Source organism: Coregonus lavaretus, assembly GCF_964263955.1.
Source record: "Coregonus lavaretus genome assembly, chromosome: 7".
In the NCBI taxonomy this organism is placed as follows: Eukaryota; Metazoa; Chordata; class Actinopteri; order Salmoniformes; family Salmonidae; genus Coregonus; species Coregonus lavaretus.
Genome location: NC_139994.1, coordinates 17,073,439 through 17,089,647, shown reverse-complemented (window position 1 = coordinate 17,089,647; position 16,209 = coordinate 17,073,439). Strand labels below are relative to the sequence as shown.

General features: G+C 43.1%; 1 protein-coding gene across 5 annotated transcripts in view; it reads left to right on the top strand.

Annotated features, from left to right (window-relative positions):
- Positions 1-12,964, top strand: part of LOC311131967 (septin-7) — a gene marked incomplete at its 5' end in the record, with an annotated part of 40,087 nt that extends 27,123 nt beyond the window's left edge. For 3 of the 5 annotated variants that reach the window (XM_084165096.1, XM_084165097.1, XM_084165094.1), the window contains 8 exons: positions 303-395; positions 2,791-2,887; positions 6,903-6,954; positions 7,268-7,393; positions 7,754-7,774; positions 8,383-8,518; positions 9,590-9,735; positions 11,692-12,964. In XM_084165096.1, coding sequence (XP_084021222.1) covers positions 303-395; positions 2,791-2,887; positions 6,903-6,954; positions 7,268-7,393; positions 7,754-7,774; positions 8,383-8,518; positions 9,590-9,735; positions 11,692-11,728 — 708 coding nt within the window. In that variant the 3' untranslated portion in view covers positions 11,729-12,964. The remainder of the gene's footprint in view (positions 1-302; positions 396-2,790; positions 2,888-6,902; positions 6,955-7,267; positions 7,394-7,753; positions 7,775-8,382; positions 8,519-9,589; positions 9,736-11,691) is intronic. The other 2 variants (XM_084165098.1, XM_084165095.1) reach the window with 1 other exon arrangement.
- Positions 12,965-16,209: the final 3,245 nt, after the last annotated feature.

Below are 16,209 nucleotides of genomic sequence, written 5' to 3'. Positions count from 1 at the left end.
GAACCCATGCAATAAATAAGTGATGCACAGTTGTTGCACAGAGCGAGTGTGTGTGTGTGTGCTGAGCACAGTTTCCTCATCCTGTCTATTGACTGACCCTTCAGCGTGAGTGAGTATTGATATTTGTGACTCGTTGGCCTAGATAGACACAACCAGAGGGGAGCAGGACTCACATGATTAAATATCATCTCGATCTCTCTCATCTTTCTCTCTTTCCTGCTTTCTCTCTCTTTGTCCCACCATCCCCTTGCTCTCACCTTTCTCTCGCTTTTTCCTCTCTCCCTCCCCTCCTGTCTTTATAGATAATGCGAGAAATCACGGAGCACAAAATCAAGATCTACGAGTTCCCAGAGACCGACGATGAGGAGGAGAACAAGATAGTCAAGAAGATCAAGGTTTGGATTCTCCCAGTGCCCAAACACACACACACACACACACTGCTTTCATTCTCCACCCAAGAGATGGAATTGAATATAAGAGAAAAAACTTGACAAACATGAACACGGACATCTTTATCACGGTATGTCGTGTTTACAGCCCTGCTGAAGGCATAACATAAATCCAATAAATCTAACACTAGTGTTTTTGGCTGTACTGGCCCCACCAGCCCCAGTATTGACAAGAGAAGAGACTGAGTGGTTAGTTAGCTACCATAGAGACTGAGTGGTTAGTTAGCTACCATAGAGACTGAGTGGTTAGTTAGCTACCATAGAGACTGAGTGGTTAGTTAGCTACCATAGAGACTGAGTGGTTAGTTAGCTACCATAGAGACTGAGTGGTTAGTTAGCTACCATAGAGACTGAGTGGTTAGTTAGCTACCATAGAGACTGAGTGGTTAGTTAGCTACCATAGAGACTGAGTGGTTAGTTATCTACCATAGAGACTGAGTGGTTAGTTAGCTACCATAGAGACTGAGTGGTTAGTTAGCTACCATAGAGACTGAGTGGTTAGTTAGCTACCATAGAGACTGAGTGGTTAGTTAGCTACCATAGAGACTGAGTGGTTAGTTAGCTACCATAGGGCCATACAGAGAAGGGATTTTTCTGCCATTTAAATCCTTGGGAGGAAGCATTTTTTTCGGGTCACCTAATTCCAAACTGTAAAAAATATATATATTTGTAAATAAACTGAATTAACACATTTATATAAGTATTCAGAGCCTTTACTCAGTACTTTGTTGACGCACCTTTAGCAGCGATTACAGCCTCGAGTCTTCTTGGGTATGATGCTACAAGCTTGGCACACCTGTATTTGGGGAGTTTCTCCCATTTTTCTCTGCAGATCCTCTCAAGCTCTGTCAGGTTGGATAGGAACGTCGCTGCACAGCTATTTTCAGGTCTCTCCAGAGATCGGGTTCAAGTCCGAGCTCTTGTTGGGCCACTCGAGGACATTCAGAGACTTGTCCCGAAGCCACTCCTGCGTTGTCTTGGCTGTGTGCTTAGGGTCGTTGTCCTGTTGGAAGGTGAACCTTCGCCCCAGTCTGAGGTCCTGAGCGCTCTGGAGCAGGTTTTCATCAAGGATCTCTCTGTACTTTGCTCCGTTCATCTTTCCCTTGATCCTGACTTGTCTCCCAGTCCCTGCTGCTGAAAAACATCCCCACAGCATGATGCTGCCACCACCATGCTTCATCGTAGAGTTGGTGCCAGGTTTCCTCCACACGTGACGCTTGGCATTCAGGCCAAAGAGTTACGTCTTGGTTTAATCAGACCAGAGAATCTTGTTTCTCATGGTCTTGACAGTCTTTAGGTTCCTTTTGGGAAACTCCAAGCAGGCTGTCGTGTGCCTTTTACTGAGTAGTGGCTTCTGTCTGGCCACTCTACCATAAAGGCCTGATTGGTGGAGTGTTGCAGAGATGGTTGTCCTTCTGGAAGGTTCTCTGGAAGGTTCTCCCATCACAACAGAGGAACTCTGGAGCTCTGTCAGAGTGACAATCGGGTTCTTGGTCACCTCCCTGACCAAGGCCCTTGCTCAGTTTTGCCGGGCGGCCAGCTCTAGGAAGAGGCTTGGTGGTTCCAAACTTATATTTAAGAATGATGGAGGCCACTGTGTTCTTGGTGATCTTCAATGCTGCAGACAATTTGTTGTACTTTCCCCAGATCTGTGCCTCGACACAATCCTGTCTCGGAGCTCTACGGACAATTCTTTCGACCTCATGGCTTGGTTTTTTCTCTGTCAACTGTGGGACCTTATATAGACAGGTTTGTGCCTTTCCAAAGAATGTCCAATCAATTCAATTTACCACAGGTGGACTCCAATCAAGTTGTAGAAACATCAAGGATGATCAATGGAAACAGGATGCACCTGAGCTCAATTTCGAGTCTCATAGCAAAGGGTCTGAATACTTATGTAAATAAGATATTTATGTTTTTATGTTTCTAAAAACCTGTTTTTGTTTTGTCATTATGGGGTATTGTGTGTAGATTGAGAGGAAAAAACTATTGAATCCATTTTAGAATAAGGCTGTAACGTAACAAAATGTGGAAAAGGTCAAGGGTCTGAATACTTTCCGACTGTACTGTACACACACACACACACACACACACACACACTAAGTAAGCACTGTTCTCAACTGTCACTGGCATTAGAGCTGCTGTGATATCAATACACTACTTTATCTCCAGTCAATCTTCCATCCAATTTTTAAAAAAAGGGTAACCTCGTGAATATACTTCACCGCAGCGAAGTTCACACAAAAGTTGACTTCTGTGGACTGTGTGTGTTGCCACATAGCCTTGTCTAACAGGTTTTTATTTATTTTTATTGTGTAACAGTTGTTCCTCCCTCCTGCAGGATCGCTTACCCCTGGCTGTTGTTGGTAGCAACACCATCATCGTGGTCAACGACAAGCGGGTGCGAGGGAGGCAGTACCCCTGGGGTGTGGCGGAAGGTGAGGAGTAATGGGTCAGAGGTCACAGTCAGGTACTGGCCTGGACACACACACACACACACACACACACACACACACACACACACACACACCAGTCTCTGGGTGTTATTCCATATTAGCACAAAGGTTGTCCTACACATACTGTGTCTATGGGTTTAACTTTGAAAGGTTTATGTGTGGAAGTAATACAGTCTATCTCACCCTACTATAAGGTTAATACATTATCCTGGCAACGGCACTCTGCCTATAGTTTGTGTGTGTGTGTTGGGGGAAGTGCATCTGCAGGTCATGTTTGACTTAGAATGACAGTTCTGCTTTGCCCCTTAGCCCCAATCTGTGTCTCAATGCAAATGCTCACATTTCTAGTTCCATCTACATTTCTAGTTTCAGCTCACATAGTTGAAGTTACACAAGTATTTACATGGCTGCAAAAAGAGTACAAATGTAACACTATTCCTATACTAAACATTAGATTACTAGAACCAGGTTAAAGTTCAGTAGCCTCCTGCCCAACAGTTGACATTTAGAGGTATGTTTTGTTGTCAACATAGACTTACAGTGGGGAAAAAAAGTATTTAGTCAGCCACCAATTGTGCAAGTTCTCCCACTTAAAAAGATGAGAGAGGCCTGTAATTTTCATCATAGGTACACATCAACTATGACAGACAAAATGAGGAAAAAAAATCCAGAAAATCACATTGTAGGATTTTTTATGAATTTATTTGCAAATTATGGTGGAAAATAGGTATTTGGTCAATAACAAAAGTTTCTCAATACTTTGTTATATGCCCTTTGTTGGCAATGACACAGGTCAAACGTTTTCTGTAAGTCTTCACAAGGTTTTCACACACTGTTGCTGGTATTTTGGCCCATTCCTCCATGCAGATCTCCTCTAGAGCAGTGATGTTTTGGGGCTGTCGCTGGGCAACACAGACTTTCAACTCCCTCCAAAGATTTTCTATGGGGTTGAAATCTGGAGACTGGCTAGGCCACTCCAGGACCTTGAAATGCTTCTTACGAAGCCACTCCTTCGTTGCCTGGGCGGTGTGTTTGGGATCATTGTCATACTGAAAGACCCAGCCACGTTTCATCTTCAATGCCCTTGCTGATGGAAGGAGGTTTTCACTCAAAATCTCACGATACATGGCCCCATTCATTCTTTCCTTTACATGGATCAGTCGTCCTGGTCCCTTTGCAGAAAAACTGCCCCAAAGCATGATGTTTCCACCCCCATGCTTCACAGTAGGTATGTTGTTCTTTGGATGCAACTCAGCATTCTTTGTCCTCCAAACACGACGAGTTTAGTTTTTTACCAAAAAGTTCTATTTTGGTTTCATCTGACCATATGACATTCTCCATATCCTCTTCTGGATCATCCAAATGCACTCTAGCAAACTTCAGACGGGCCTGGACATGTACTGGCTTAAGCAGGGGGACACGTCTGGCACTGCAGGATTTGAGTCCCTGGCGGCGTAGTGTGTTACTGATGGTAGGCTTTGTTAATTTGGTCCCAGCTCTCTGCAGGTCATTCACTAGGTCCCCCCGTGTGGTTCTGGGATTTTTGCTCACCGTTCTTGTGATCATTTTGACCCCACGGGGTGAGATCTTGCGTGGAGCCCCAGATCGAGGGAGATTATCAGTGGTCTTGTATGTCTTCCATTTCCTAATAATTGCTCCCACGGTTGATTTCTTCAAACCAAGCTGCTTACCTATTGCAGATTCAGTCTTCCCAGCCTGGTGCAGGTCTACAATTTTGTTTCTGGTGTCCTTTGACAGCTCTTTGGTCTTGGCCATAGTGGAGTTTGGAGTGTGACTGTTTGAGGTTGTGGACAGGTGTCTTTTATACTGATAACAAGTTCAAACAGGTGCCATTAATACAGGTATCGAGTGGAGGACAGAGGAGCCTCTTAAAGAAGTTGTTACAGGTCTGTGAGAGCCAGAAATCTTGCTTGTTTGTAGGAGACCAAATACTTATTTTCCACCATAATTTGCAAATTAATTAATAAAAAATCCTACAATGTGATTTTCTGGATTTTTTTTCCTCAATTTGTCTGTCATAGTTGACGTGTACCTATGATGAAAATTACAGGCCTCTCTCATCTTTTTAAGTGGGAGAACTTGCACAATTGGTGGCTGACTAAATACTTTTTTTCCCCACTGTATGTTTTCTCTGGCTGTGTGTGTGTGTCTGTGTGTCTTGAGTGATAAAATGCTGTCTGCTAAAACTCAGCATTATCTACTGGTGACATAATGACCATGCAATGTTCTAAACACACAAATAGAGTAGTACTTAGGTCATATTGCATACAACGAAAATGACATTTGTTAATGTCTTAAAAAATGAAAATGACCGTTGCTATGTATCAACAAGTGTAACGATTTAGTTCTACTTTCACTCAATAGAACAGCCGTTTAGATGGAGAGGTGTGTTTTGAGCAGACAGTCCTGTATCTACTCAACAGGATATGTGTGTTCAGTTTTCTTTGATGCTAGACAGACAGACAGAACGACAGGAAGCTGCAAGAGTGCCTTAGCACTCATAAAAAAATTGTTCCACTACCTCAAAAACACAATTAATGCATCCGACTAAGAACTATTTCCACACAGGAATGCAGCAGCTCACCGGGAGAGATGAATTGAGAGAGGACTGGTTGACCATTTTACACGCGTCTCCTGTTCATGCCTCTGCATTGTCTTTTTCAAACTCAAACTGACTTGATGGGTACAAATTGGATATGCTCTTTTTTAACTTGAATATAACCCCATGTAATGAACGGTTGTAAATTAGTCTAGAATCTACAGCACTGGTCTTAGTAGAGTAGACATGTTTATGAAGTTTAGCTAGCTCTTCTGAACTTTAACCTCACGACCCCAGCAGTCATCACCCCAGAGCTCAAATCACGTACATACACACACACACACAAATGCACACAACACACACATACATACATACACTCTAACCCCAGAACTCCTTCATATCCCCTCTCTGTTCCCCACTGTTTTCTACCGCTGGATGAGTAAATGGTATAATCAGTTCTACCCTAAACTCTAACATTCAGATACAGCTCTTTATCTCTGTCAATGACCCGATTACAAGTCATGGTCTTTGATCTGTAATGATTTATTTTATGTGTGTGTGACTGTAGTTAAGGATAAGACAGTAGAGTTGTGCGCTCTCGACTGGATGAACTGTGCGATTACTACTACTAGAGACTACCTCAGTGGCGGTTGAATGTTACCCGCCCATGGGGAGTGAGTTTTGGAATGTAAAAAATGTTTCTGGCACCATAGAGAGGGCGGGAGATTGCAAGGCCACTCTTCAGCTATGTGATCCACTCCCTACACACAGCAGTCAGACAGAAACCTCAGGGGATTTAGTATATATGGGAGAGTATATGGACTCCTGAGTGGCGCAGCGGTCTAAGGCACTGCATCTCAGTGCTAGAGGCGTCACTGCAGACCCTGGTTTGATTCCATGCTGTAGCACAATTGATTGGGAGTCCCATAGGGCGGCGCGCAATTGGCCCAGCGTTGTCCGGGTTTGGCCGGGGTAGGTCATCATTGTAAATAAGAATTTATTCTTTTTTCTTTTTTTCTTTTTTTTTTCTTTTTTTCTCGGGGGGATGGATCATCCTAGTTAAATGAAGGTTAAATAAAAATGTGGCGTCTGCCACCACCATGTGGCTGCTGACAGTATTACACCCATACACTCCTCCCTGTCTATTCCCCACAGCTCTCTAGGGGAAGATCTAAATCGCATTGTCATCGCGTCCTCTCTCCTCGTCACCTTCTCAGAACCCATTGGATGAGAAAGCCAGAGGTCCCTGACCTTCTCCTCCAATGGGTTTTGCGAGGAGTATGCGATTAAGATCTTACCTGGAGCTGTGCCTAGCTCTCAAGCGCTCACTCTGGCTCTCTCTCCCTCCTGTGACTGCCACACCCCCTTGTGGTGACTGACTGTTCTCTAACTCTTCCTCCCTTATCTTTCTATTTCTCTTTCTCTCTCTATCTCTAGTGGAGAATGGAGAGCACTGTGACTTCACCATCCTGAGAAACATGCTCATCAGGTACCGTTATAACACACACACACACCTCTGCATTATGGTCATGCTCCACTGAGTGTCCTGTTTTAAACGCTGCATGAGCAGCAGCAGATGGCAGAGAGATTATGGTGCCAGTTTTCAGCGCCATGTCGTTCCTCACTGCTCTCTCTGACTGTTTAAATGTATTTTAGTGTCATTATTGTTTTGTACTGTAAAGTGTATTGCTGTGGTTAATTTCAGTTGTAAATAAAGTGATTTGATTTCAGTGGTTCTGTTCTGTGTTCTTGTTCCAGAACCTACATGCAGTTTAAATAAAGTTTAATTTGATTTGATCCAGAACCCACATGCAGGACCTGAAGGACGTGACCAACAACGTCCACTATGAGAACTACCGCAGCAGGAAGCTAGCAGCCGTCACATACAACGGAGTGGACAACAACAAGAACAAGGGACCAATGACTAAGTGAGTACTAACCAAAAGTCCACCAAAGGTGTTTGTATGTGGTTCTGTTTTCCATTTCTCTCCATTCCAGGTCTTCTGTATCAGCGTGGATGAAGGGAAGGTGACGAGGCCCTGCACTAACACAATCCTCTCCCCTGATCACAGGGACTAACAGTCACCCACACACAGCTGGATCTAACACGGTCTGATAACCCTGAGCCACTGCTAATTCACAGCCAAGTACAGAGAACCTCACTAAAATGATGCACTGTTATATCACAGTAACCACCAGCATTCATTAGCTAGCGAATAGCACTCTAACGCATGGTCATCATAATATCAGCATGCTAAGTGTGTGTATGTTTCTGTTTGTTTTTTTAGATTTGACACAAATGAAGGCATGTAAGTGTCATTTCAGTTCTTCAAGAACCCCTTACGTTAGCTATGTTTTTACTCTCTCTCCTCTCTGTTTTTCCCTCTTCCTCGTACATATATCTGTGTTGCATAAAGATGCTGCTCTTTACTTTATGCTAGATGCCCCTACCAGGTCATGAAATTGATGATATCATTCTACGGCACTCTAGCAAACTGCCCAGAAATCTTCATTGAATACGTGTTGGTAGAATGCTCTCCAATAGTCTTCCTGGAAAATCGTATTTGTGGTCCTGTGATTAGGCTCTTGCTTTCTTCGTGAGCTTCACTCAGCATCCGTACCACTAGAGCTAGTTGGTGACTTGTTGGTGACGTTCACTAACTCAGCGACGCAATGGCTTGGCTTTACTAACATAGACAGAAATGGCTATTGAATCGCTGGGTCTTCCACATCCAGGGATCTTCCTCTCCCCTGCTTCTCCTCCTCATCCTCCTCCAGGCATAAGTGTATGCAACAGAGATGGTGACAGGAATTTCCACCCTGGCCCAAAGTCTGAGTTTGACTACTCTGGGCTAGGGCTGGCGTGCAAGGCTTTAGCTTGATGGATGTTGTGTGTGTACGTGCCTCAACCCTGCAGGAGTCCCCTGGCCCAGATGGAGGAGGAGAGGAGGGAGCATGTGGCCAAAATGAAGAAGATGGAGATGGAAATGGAACAGGTGTTTGAGATGAAGGTCAAGGAGAAGATCCAGAAGCTCAAAGACTCTGAGCAAGAGGTACTGGAACCTAACAGAACACCTTCACACAAATCATTGAAAATACTCAATTTGTGTGTCCCTTGTTTATTCATTCATTTTCCATAGAGCAATCTCACTAAAAAGACACACCACAATTTTGAATGGTTAAATTTTAATTTAATTTATTAACAGAGAAATAGATAATAGGTCTTATTTTACTTTAAATTACTACTGCAAAATGCATCATTAGTAATTCAACATGGGTACAGTCCATAGAGGGCTTGAGCTGTCAATCAGAGGATGATTCAGAGGCAGACAGGAAGCCCTCAGAATGGCTTCCAGTTTCTCATCAGAAAAGAGACACTGCAGGTCACTCCTCCCACTCCAAAGCCTTTCTCCTCTCATGCTGCATGATTATGTCCATTGTCTATCTCACTGTTGCTCTGTAAAAGAGAAACATACTCCTCACCTCCGTGTACCAGTCAACCAGACGGTTCTGCTCCTGCTCAGACAGGTGCTAGCTGTGTTCAAGGAGCATGGCCACCTGTCTGAGCCGGGACGTCCAGTACGGCTCACGCTGCCAGAAACCGGGCTGTCCCCCTCAACCTCTGCTATCCATGATGCCATCCATGGTACAGCCTGGACAAATTGCTGAATGAAGTCACTCATTTTTGAGAAATGAATCAAGCTAAGATAGGAGAAACATGTCACATGTCTAGTCTTGGGGTGTTGCCACCAATCTGAGTTCCAAATCAACATTGGCACCTTACAACCAAACATTCTAAATTCAAAACATTCCACTGAAGTTGCTCTATTTAAATGTGATATCATCATATTCAAATGTCAATGTATTCTTATGATTTAGAATCACCAAGGGAATAACTGAACGCTTTCAAGTCATCACCAACTCTGATTCTTAGCAACAGATGTGATGAAATGTTGTTTTAATATGGTCCTAGCTGTGATTACATCATACTCAGTCACACACACACACACACATACTGTATATGCGTGCACGCGCACACAAGAATATAACACACAAACATATATATACACACCCACAACTCCAGCCATGCAAATGGTGCAAACTGTCCTGTATCCTGTCTGCAGCTCCAGCGGCGCCACGAGCAGATGAAGAAGAACCTGGAGGCCCAGCACAAGGAGCTGGAGGAGAAGAGACGCCAGCTGGAGGATGAGAAGAGCCACTGGGAGGCGCAGCAGAGGGTGCTGGAACAACAGAAACTAGACACCTCCAGGTACAACACACTACTACAACACATACATTTCTATTGAACAGTATTACATGGAGTCAACCATGAACAATTGTTCAACCTACAGTGGGGGAAAAAAGTATTTAGTCAGCCACCAATTGTGCAAGTTCTCCCACTTAAAAAGATGAGAGGCCTGTAATTTTCATCATAGGTACACGTCAACTATGACAGACAAATTGAGAAAACAAATTCCAGAAAATCACATTGTAGGATTTTTAATGAATTTATTTGCAAATTATGGTGGAAAATAAGTATTTGGTCACCTACAAACAAGCAAGATTTCTGGCTCTCACAGACCTGTAACTTCTTCTTTAAGAGGCTCCTCTGTCCTCCACTCGTTACCTGTATTAATGGCACCTGTTTGAACTTGTTATCAGTATAAAAGACACCTGTCCACAACCTCAAACAGTCACACTCCAAACTCCACAATGGCCAAGACCAAAGAGCTGTCAAAGGACACCAGAAACAAAATTGTAGACCTGCACCAGGCAGGGAAGACTGAATCTGCAATAGGTAAGCAGCTTGGTTTGAAGAAATCAACTGTGGGAGCAATTATTAGGAAATGGAAGACATACAAGACCACTGATAATCTCCCTCGATCTGGGGCTCCACGCAAGATCTCACCCCGTGGGGTCAAAATGATCACAAGAACGGTGAGCAAAAATCCCAGAACCACACGGGGGGACCTAGTGAATGACCTGCAGAGAGCTGGGACCAAAGTAACAAAGCCTACCATCAGTAACACACTACGCCGCCAGGGACTCAAATCCTGCAGTGCCAGACGTGTCCCCCTGCTTAAGCCAGTACATGTCCAGGCCCGTCTGAAGTTTGCTAGAGTGCATTTGGATGATCCAGAAGAGGATTGGGAGAATGTCATATGGTCAGATGAAACCAAAATATAACTTTTTGGTAAAAACTCAACTCGTCGTGTTTGGAGGACAAAGAATGCTGAGTTGCATCCAAAGAACACCATACCTACTGTGAAGCACGGGGGTGGAAACATCATGCTTTGGGGCTGTTTTTCTGCAAAGGGACCAGGACGACTGATCCGTGTAAAGGAAAGAATGAATAGGGCCATGTATTGTGAGATTTTGAGTGAAAACCTCCTTCCATCAGCAAGGGCATTGAAGATGAAACGTGGCTGGGTCTTTCAGCATGACAATGATCCTAAACACACCGCCCGGGCAACGAAGGTCTCCAGTCTCCAGATCTCAACCCCATAGAAAATCTTTGGAGGGAGTTGAAAGTCCGTGTTGCCCAGCGACAGCCCCAAAACATCACTGCTCTAGAGGAGATCTGCATGGAGGAATGGGCCAAAATACCAGCAACAGTGTGTGAAAACCTTGTGAAGACTTACAGAAAACGTTTGACCTGTGTCATTGCCAACAAAGGGTATATAACAAAGTATTGAGAAACTTTTGTTATTGACCAAATACTTATTTTCCACCATAATTTGCAAATAAATACATTAAAAATCCTACAATGTGATTTTCTGGATATTTTTTTTTCTCATTTTGTCTGTCATAGTTGATGTGTACCTATGATGAAAATGACAGGCCTCTCTCATCTTTTTAAGTGGGAGAACTTGCACAATTGGTGGCTGACTAAATACTTTTTTTCCCCACTGTATTTTTGTGGTGTCGTATAATACAGTATTTATTTTTCTACTCCTCACCTCATCCTGTACCTTCGTAGAATATGATGGAATATTACTTAGTGTCCATTTTTTGAGAAACAGATTTGTCTGAAGGGTTGGGAAAGGGCAGAGATCAAAACACACCCTTTTAGACAATACACACCTGTTGAAAGGCTGAAAACTGCAAAGTGCTCAGCCAAAGTGCTGCTTGGATATCACACACTGCAGCGAATACTGTATACACAGTTCCTTATGAAGAGCTCTGCCTCTTAATCAACATCTCTCTCTCTCTCTCGCCCCTACAGGACCTTGGAAAAGAACAAAAAGAAGAAGATATTTTAATAGTATTGCAGGAGAACCACCGTGTAACAATGTATTAGTTGCCAATTTACCGGCCTGGACCGTCAGTTTGCCTGTTGACCAACAACCTGTTACTGTGTGTATGTGTGAAGGAGCAACGTGGTCTGTCTGGGGGAAGTGGGTTCTAACTGGGGGAGAGAAAGAGGGTCCTCCATTAGATTCACTTTCAGACAGGCTCAGTCCTGGGACATGCTCCATCACTATATATTAGTTCTAATTTCTTTTACCTTTCTCTCTCTCTCTCTCCTCCCCAAAGACCTTTCTTATTCTTCCTGAAATGGGCATGTTAGATGGTTGTACAATCATGTTTTGTGGTTCACATTTCTCAAGCACACAGTCTCTCACACACACACATACACAGTCTCACACATACAGTCTCACACACAGAAAAACAAAACACACAGTTATCAGCTCTTTCATGATTTCGGAGAGGATTTTCATTTCTTTTTAAACCCCAGAATGCAACAAGACTGTTCTTTCTTTCTTTTTCTCTTTCTAGTTAGATGACCTTGGAGACAGACTGCACTGCTATGTTGTAGTGTTCTATTTAACGCCAAATGACCAAACGGTGAAGTAGGAAGCTACTCACCTCAAGCTACACACCTCAGGCGTTTGTTTTATAACGGTTTTGTTCTTTCAGTTATTTAGTCATCGCTTTTTTTTTATTTTATTTTTTTACCCTCATCCCAAAATGATATGCTCTTCCATCTCTTGTAATTTAAATGATCTAGCCATGGACCCCATTGTATAACTTCAGTCATGTTAGAATGTTTCATTTATTATTATTTTGTCTGTTTTATATTTTTGGTTCTCTATTATATTGGCCCTGCTACAGTAATCGTTTGTTCATTATTCGTTTCATGTTTGTTTGCAGGTGTTTCCCATTCTGATCTTGGAGGTCTACTGTGCATACAGGATTTCACTCCAGCTGACACACAGTAGGCCCCCTTGACCACGGCTAGGAAACCCTGTTTTAGAGGACTGTGGGGAGGAATGCATGGTTGTTGACCCAACCCGTTAACACAACCCTGTTATTGTTGTTACTTACAATTTCCATTGACTGTAAATAAACAAGTCTATATTGTCTGTAATAAACAACTATGGGGTTCCTTTCCCTTACATCACATTTAATTATGTTCATGTACTGCATCTCTGTATTTTTTATTTGTCTTTTGTTGTGTTTTTATAGTCACATAATAAACTTGTGATGATACAACCCAACGTGGTTTTATTGAAATCAACGTTTTTTGTTAAGATGGAAATGAAATACTGTGGTAGGACGTGGCTTAGCTCACCTTCGAGTCAAATTAAAAGCCATAAACTGTCTTCGGCGATTTGTCCTCCTCACCAAGATGCACGCTATATTTCACCAGCAGGGGGCAGTGAATAACTATGGACTCCGTCATATCCCATACAGCAGGGATCATCAACTAGATTCAGTTTAAGACGATTTGTTTTCTTGAGCAGATGGTCTGGGGGCCGGAACATAATTACAAATAATTTGTAGACTGTAAATTGACAACAAGACGCCCAAACAGATATATTTGACCAAAATATAATTATTATACACCCAAACGAGGGCATTGCGTTCATCCATCTCTGGCCCGCCGGCCCCCCTACCTCTGCGGAAGCACAGTTCCCGCTCAGCCCAGTCAAAACTGTTCGCTGCTCTGGCACCCCAATGGTGGAACAAGCTCCCTCACGACGCCAGGACAGCGGAGTCACTCACCACCTTCCGGAGACACTTGAAACCCCACCTCTTTAAGGAATACCTGGGATAGGATAAAGTAATCATTCTACCCCCCCTTACCCCACCCCCCAATGTTTTTTTTTTTTAATAGTAAAGTGGTTATCCCACTGGCTATAAGGTGAATGCACAAATTTGTAAGTCGCTCTGGATAAGAGTGTCTGCTAAATGACGTAAATGTATTTCAAACCTTGCTTAAATGTTATACTATCACACATTTCTCTATTATGAGTGGGAATACCTGGGAACAGATTTCCAAACTTAAAATCACTTGGAGCTGATTTCCTGGGGTTTTACAGTCTTAGGTCCAACAATGAGAATTCTGCAATGAAAAAAATTGGGGGCCCAAATATAAGCACCTTGCCAGTTGGGGAACCCTGCCAAACAGTCATGGGTTATATCTCAGGAGTTTCCAGGCTATGATTGATCAGTCTTATCACAGGCTTTCTCTCTGTGCGCTTGAACATTCTGCTCTTTAGACCTGATTACCTGATCATCTCATCATGGTGTGCTCCAAACCTGAATCCTGCTGAGTGGAGAAATGCACTCAGATTCTGTATGAGTCCATTGGGGAGATTACTGGTTATCTTTTGATGCCTTTTACCCACATCAGGTGAAAGAGACTAAAGTCTCTCGTCTAATGTAAGTGGCTTACAGGAATTCCTTGATCAAGGCCTACAAGCTGAAATATGTTGACTTGGACTATTTTCTTTTGTCATTGTCCAAATTCCTAGAACCCTGTATAGTTTACGTTTTCTTGTTTGTACTTTTTTATTTCTGGTTTATTCAAACAAAAAGTGTCCCTTTGGACTCCCCACTGCTGTGTGGAACTCACACACTGCCCCAGCCTCTCTAGAATCACGCCACAGCTCCACTGTCAGCTGCCTATGTTTGCCCACCTTTCTACTTGCTGATTGGTCAAGGGTTTTACCTGGTTATCCAGGTGGTTGGTGCCTTGACCAATCTGAACAGACCACTAAAGGTCCAATGTTTCAGCCCACATAGCGTGGTGTTGACTGACCATTCGTGGAGCCAGGGATGTAGGCCATGCATTGGACTGTCTCCCAAGATTGTCTGCCAGCAAAGAAAAAGTTAAACTGAAGCCCCTGAAGATTATAACTCTGTTCTGTAAAGCATATTCTGTTGTATATTTGCTGTTACTTGCTCACCTCTTGTGACATATATTGTGTTATTTTATGGCTGGTTATGACACCCACATAAGTGTCTCAACCCAAATGTATTCAAATGTTTTTTCCCTGCCAAGAACTTTCCTTTCATTTGAAAGTTTGTTAAGTCTTTTGTTGTAATGAATTTTCTACAGTCGTGTGTTTAATCATATTTACTTAGACTAAGAAAATGCACTTTATGACACTGTCAAGAAGCATTATGACCATCACAATCATATAAGCCAGCCAGGCCTATCACGTACATGCCCGTATGTCAGTCATCAGTCAAAAAAAGGGTGTCTTGTCCTGCTCCTGAAATCTGCTCCTGCATTCATCCCAGTCATCAGAAACAGAGCATTGTGGTAGGTGCATGTCTGGCATCAATGTGTGCACAATTACAATGACAATTTAATATGGTCAATTTCAGAAAAAGTTATATAAAATAACATACTGTTGACAAGTAGGCTATGGTGTAATGGAATGTTTTGCCTTGTGTTGTAGGTTTTGTGGGTTTTGACAATCTTATGTAGGTGTCATAACCAGCCATAAAACAACGCAATATATGTCACAACAGCTCTACATATGTGTCATGACAGTGTTATGACCATATTATGACAAGTTATGTCAGCAGTTGACATATTATGACACAGTTATGACGTGTCATAATAACGTGTTATGACGCTGGGTGTCAAGTAAAGTGTTACCAAATAATGAACTATTGGAAAAGAGACGACGGTGATCTAGGAATTGACTGATCGTAATAGTTAAGCAGTAAACGCCTGCCAATAGATATTGAGTCCACTGTGGACCGACACCCTTTGACACAGAAAGCTGTGTTGGCGTTAGTCCTTGGTGTCTGTCTGTTGACCACATCATCCCAGCCAAGTCAAACTGGACAAAGGTCAAGGTTCACATCCTGCTGGCCATGTGCTCAGTCAGCAGCCCTGGAGCCATGCAGTCCAGAATGAACGTACCTACAAACCAGGTTTTAATCATTTCTATTGCACTGAGGATAATAGCCAATTACTCCACTGAAAGTAATTGCATAAAATTTCAGTTGGGCATAGTGCATTTTGATCACACATCTACTGTATTGACCTGCTTGGGAGCAATGAAGAAACAGAGAAATATATCTTCCTCAGCTTTTCTGTAATCTCTGTGTATTGTCACTTTGAGGCCTGCCTCAGTTGTGGGCTTTCTCTAGACACTCTAGGTATAAAGATCCCTGACTATTTACAGTGCCCTATTCAGCTCTATGCCTCAGTGGAGTGGTTACTAATGCTAAACCACTGGCATCAGCAGTCTCTTGCTGCCCGGTCCATGGGAAACTGGATCCAATCTTTGTTACATAACACCGTACGATACTCCGATCTCCCTCGCTGTCCACACCACTCCGTGCCTTTCTCTAGTCTATTACCCCTGAGACCTCATTTTTGCCAAATACTGTTCCATAGCTGTTTAAACACAAGGGCTCTTGCTAAATGCAGTCCCCTGACTTGGCTTGCACAGTCTGTTCTGCTTAATAGCTCGTTTTGACAATGACCTCCTTT